This window comes from Nicotiana tabacum, chromosome 17 (assembly GCF_000715075.1).
Source record: "Nicotiana tabacum cultivar K326 chromosome 17, ASM71507v2, whole genome shotgun sequence".
Classification (NCBI taxonomy): domain Eukaryota; kingdom Viridiplantae; phylum Streptophyta; class Magnoliopsida; order Solanales; family Solanaceae; genus Nicotiana; species Nicotiana tabacum.
Genome location: NC_134096.1, coordinates 104,547,700 through 104,552,593, shown reverse-complemented (window position 1 = coordinate 104,552,593; position 4,894 = coordinate 104,547,700). Strand labels below are relative to the sequence as shown.

Below are 4,894 nucleotides of genomic sequence, written 5' to 3'. Positions count from 1 at the left end.
AAAGAAATGAAAAAGTTTGAAGAATATTTGAAGACAGTGGAAGAAGAAGCCAATGAGCTACAAATTGAAGAGTGCACAAGGTTGAAGAAAGAGGGCCAAGACACAAATTTCTACATTGCTTTATTTTATCACTTTTTAAGTATCATCATTTGTAATATCATCACAGAGTATGTTTTAAACTCTGTGATGATCATAGAGTACTTAGTTATTTCTAGCTCATATATTCTTCATGCTTGCCAGTAGATGAGATTTTTTATGCCTCAATAGGATTTGTAAGGTAAGTTCTAGCACGGTATGTGTGTGCTATATTCCTATTCTTTTGGGAAGATCCAAGCGGCTATGAGATTATATGCCCTCGTGAGACTTCTGTCGGCAGCTACACCATGATCCTCTACATGAGGCTGCCATCTTAAGGCAATGGAGGCGCAGAAGAGTGATTATATAGCCAAGGCATAGAAGCACCATTGTTGTAGCTAGCCCCCTTACTTGTACTTTTCCATTGTGGTTTCTTTTTTCATTTGTTATTAATAAAATAGCTGCTAGGCATGCCTAGTAGTATAATTTGCCCAAAAAAATAAATAGTGGCCTTTTAATGCCATTTCCAGCAAATTCTAATTACGATACAAATAATTACGTAGTAAAAATAATACAATTATAAGTACATTACACATATGACTAATACAACTACAACAATATTATTTACATGTATAAGTTATTTACATTTTCTTACATATTGCATGAAAAACAATTGACCCGTGTAAGAAAAGAACATACTTAGTTGCTTCTCTTTCCTTTATTCCTAATATTTATCCATGTACATGAAAAAATTGAGGTCCCGATGTATTAGATTTTTAAAAATTTTTTTTTATTTTTTATTTTTCAAAGAAAGATGGGAATTGAGGGTCAAGTAATAAAAGTTATTTTAGGGTGCTTGTAAACGTTTTCTTAAAGAGAATTAAAGTAACGTAAAGGAAAATCAAAAAGCGTTAAAAAATTAATGAGACTTGGACACTAATTACTTAGATATTGCTCTTTGTTTGTGAAATTTATGAAATTTCGAAAATACATATATTTTTAAGAACTACATAAGAAGTATTATTAAGTGCAATAAAAATTACAAGATGTTTATTCATTAGATACTACGAATAGGAAAACATAAAAATCAAACTACTCAATCATCTTTAACCACAGATCCATCACCGATCGAGTGGTTTATTTTTTTATTAGGATGCTCAAAAAAATCTGCCAGATCCAAGTGGGTGATGTCAAATTCATTGTCATAGACAAAATTAGTTTAAGGGCCTTTAGTCTTTAGAGATGCTTGATAAAGCTCAACCAAATATTTTGGTATGCGACAAATACTTGCCCAATGCCCTTTTCCACTACAACGATAACATTCAGTTTTTGAACCATTTTCCTTTAGTCCTTTCCACTTTGGTGTTTATTTTTCTTTGGGGGGTGATTAATACCAGGAAAATTTCTTCCTTGGCCACGACCATGACTACGAACAGGTCCACGACCTTTTCCACGCTTAGAATAATGGGAATACACCTCATTCACTTCAGGCAATGGTGTAGACCAATGGGTCGATTTCGTGATTTCTCATGAGCAAGTCATTATTTCGTTCAGCCACAAAGAGAAGAGAAATCAACTCAGAATACTTCTTGAAACCTTTCTCTCAGTACTGCTGTTGCAAGACCATATTGGAGGCATGAAACGTTGTGAACGTTTTTTCAAGCATATCATAGTCAGTGATAGTATCTCCATAGAGTTTCAATTTAGAAGTAATTCTGAACATCACAGAATTATATTCAGAAATACACTTAAAGTCTTGGAGTCTCAGATGAGCCCAATCATATTGTGCTTGTGGAAGAGTGACCAACTTTAAGTTGTCATATCTTTCCTTTAAGTCATTCCAAAAAACAAGTGGATCTTTTACTGTGAGATATTCTAGCTTCAACCATTCATCAAGGTGATGGCGCAAGAAAATCAAGACCTTAGCACAGTCTTGGGTAGATGCTTTATTTTTGTCTTTAATGGCGTCTCAAAGACCCATTGGATCTAAATGGATTTCAGCATCCAACACCCATGTCATATAGTTCTTGCCCGAAATTTCAAGGGTAACGAACTTTCTTTTCACAATATCAGTCATAATTAAAAGAGGAGAAAAGTTATACCTTAGTCTTCTCAAAGAGCTTCTTGAGATGGTAGAGTCTCATGCTGATAACGTGTTATAAAATATAACTCAAAGTAACAATATGGAATAAGGAAAAACAAGCTAAGAGATATATGGAGAAAGAGAGAAGAGATTCTTATTTCTTCTTCAATTGTGTGTATTTTCCTATTTATTACAAGGCTTTTATATAGGTATGAAAAGTGAAGAAAATATGTCATTGAATATGTCATTAAACATAGAAAATATGTCATTGAATATGTTATTAAGTATTTGAGACGAAGATCATGATGGAAGAGTAGACATCCACCATAATTTGATATTTCTTATAACAAGAATCTAATTTTGTTACTATGAATACTTTATTATTGATTCAACAAAGTGACGTTAGACATTACGTTCTAAAATTAATTTTTCTTTGTTACTCACTTGATTTTTTATTCATTCAACAAAGTGATGTTAATCAATATTTATTCTTGACATCTGATAAAATGGGTTCTAATTTATTTCAGATGAAAAGGACTAAGGTTGAAGATTTGGAGGCCACCTTAAAAAATACTACTCCAGCTACACCAACATCTGTGGCAACTCTAACACATGGTAACACTCCTGATACTTCTATTATGCGCAATCCCCCTAAAAAGCAAAAAAGAACAACTCTGTGTGGTCGAGACCCTGGGGAAAATGGTCGGGGAAAATATGAAATTTGGCCACACTTCACAAAGTTTACTGATAAAAAGGGTGACACGAGGGGCAAAATGCAATTACTGTCCTAAAGACTTTGCTTATCTTAGTAGGAATGAGACTTCTAAAGTTTGGGCATATTTAACTAACAAGTGTGATAATCCCCTTTCAAGGTAATTGATAGGAAGCAACCAACACTCAAACTTATACCCATTAAAGGAGAGGAACAAGTAAGTTTAGAAAGGGTTGCTGAGGTTAGGAGGGCAATTGACGAGTTTGTTATAATTGATGAACGACCATTTAAAGTTGTCGAGGGGAAGGCTTTAAGAGATTAATGTCGGTTATTTTGCCTAATTATGAGTTACCTTCTCGCATTACTGTTGCTAGGCAATGTTTAAAAATTTATCAAGAGGAGAAACATAAGCTTAAAAGACTTATTAGAGATCAACGTGTATGTCTTACTAGTGATACACAAACATCAATTCAAAATTTTGACTTATATGGTCATTACTGCCCATTGGATTGATGATGAATGGAATTAGCAAAAAACAAATTCTTAAGTTTTTTCAAACTCCAGATCATAAGGGTGAGACAATTGCTAAGGGTATTGAGGCTTGTTTATTATATTGGGGGATTGAAAAACCATTCACATTGACGCTAGATAATGCGACAGCTAATGATGCTGCAATCAAATACTTGAAAGGGAGAATTAATGATTGGAAATGTGTCATCTTGGAAAATGAATTTTTACATGTTAGGTATAATGCACATATCTTAAATTTAATTGTAAAAGAAGGATTAAATGAGCAACATGAGTCTATTTCTCGTGTGAGGATGGCTGTGAAATATGTGAAGTCTTTTCCTGCAATATCTGCTTCCTTCAAGTCACATGTTGAGAAGGTCAAACTAGGCACTCATGGTCTTTTGAGTTTAGATGTTGAGACATGTTGAAACTCTACATATTTGATGTTAAATACTACAGTAAAATTTGAAAAAGCCTTTTCATGAATGTATGTTGATGATCATTGTCTAAAATTGAGTGAAACGACAGGGCATCCATCTTCAGAAGATTGGCAGAATATTAAAGTCTTTCTCAAGTTTCTTGAAACATTTTACCATGAGTGATCTGCTTCCTTCAAGTCACATGTTGATAAGGTCAAACTAGACACTCATGGTCTTTTGAGTTTAGATGTCGAGACATGGTGGAACTCTACATATTTGATGTTAGATACTGCAGTAAAATTTGAAAAAGCCTTTTCATGAATGTATGTTGATGATCATTGTCTAGAATTGAGTGAAACGGCAGGGCATCCATCTTCAGAAGATTGGCAGAATGTGAAAGTCTTTCTCAAGTTTCTTGAAATATTTTACCAAACCATTTTGAAATTTTCTGAAACTTCACATATTACCTCTAATTCTTTCTTTCATGAGCTTTTTAATCTTCAAAGCTTAATTGTCCAATATTCTGATGGTGTTGATTCTAGCTTGACTAATATGGCTAAGAAGATGAAACTTAAGTTTGATAAATATTGGGCTGATTTTGAGGATATGAATATGTTGTTATTTGTTGTTGTTGTGTTGGATCCTCGGTACAAAATGAAGTATGTGAAGTTCCTTTTTAGCAAATTTTATAGTCCTTTGGAGGGACACGGAAAGTCTACCAAAGTGATGGATACTTTATCTCGCATGTATAATCACTATAAGGATTCTATATCTGGGACTTCTAATGAAAATATTGGAGATCAAACTAGTGTGAGTCAAACTGATGCAATGCATAGTTGTGATGTGTGGCAATCTCAATGGGAGAAATTTCTTGAAGATGAGAATAATATTGGTAATACGACTAAGCTTGAGAAGTATTTGATGGATGATATGGAGAAGAATAAGGATTTAAATATCTTAGCTTGGTGGAAAGTTTCATATGAAAGATATCCAACTGTCTCTAAGATTGCAAGAAATGTGCTTGCTATTCCTACATTTACTGTTGCCTTGGAATCAACTTTTAGCACCGGTGGTCGGATTCTTGATTGTTATTGA

At 33.7% G+C, this 4,894-nt stretch overlaps 1 protein-coding gene across 1 annotated transcript; it reads left to right on the top strand.

Annotated features, from left to right (window-relative positions):
* Positions 1–4,120: 4,120 nt before the first annotated feature.
* On the top strand, positions 4,121–4,894 carry LOC142172019 (zinc finger BED domain-containing protein RICESLEEPER 1-like). The gene has a single exon (XM_075235771.1). It carries the CDS (start codon positions 4,121–4,123, stop codon positions 4,892–4,894), a length of 774 nt encoding a protein of 257 aa, XP_075091872.1.

Coding starts and splice junctions, on each gene's coding strand:
- LOC142172019 (XM_075235771.1), top strand. CDS start 4,121: ATGTATGTTGATGATCATTGTCTAGAATTGAGTGAAACGGCAGGGCAT.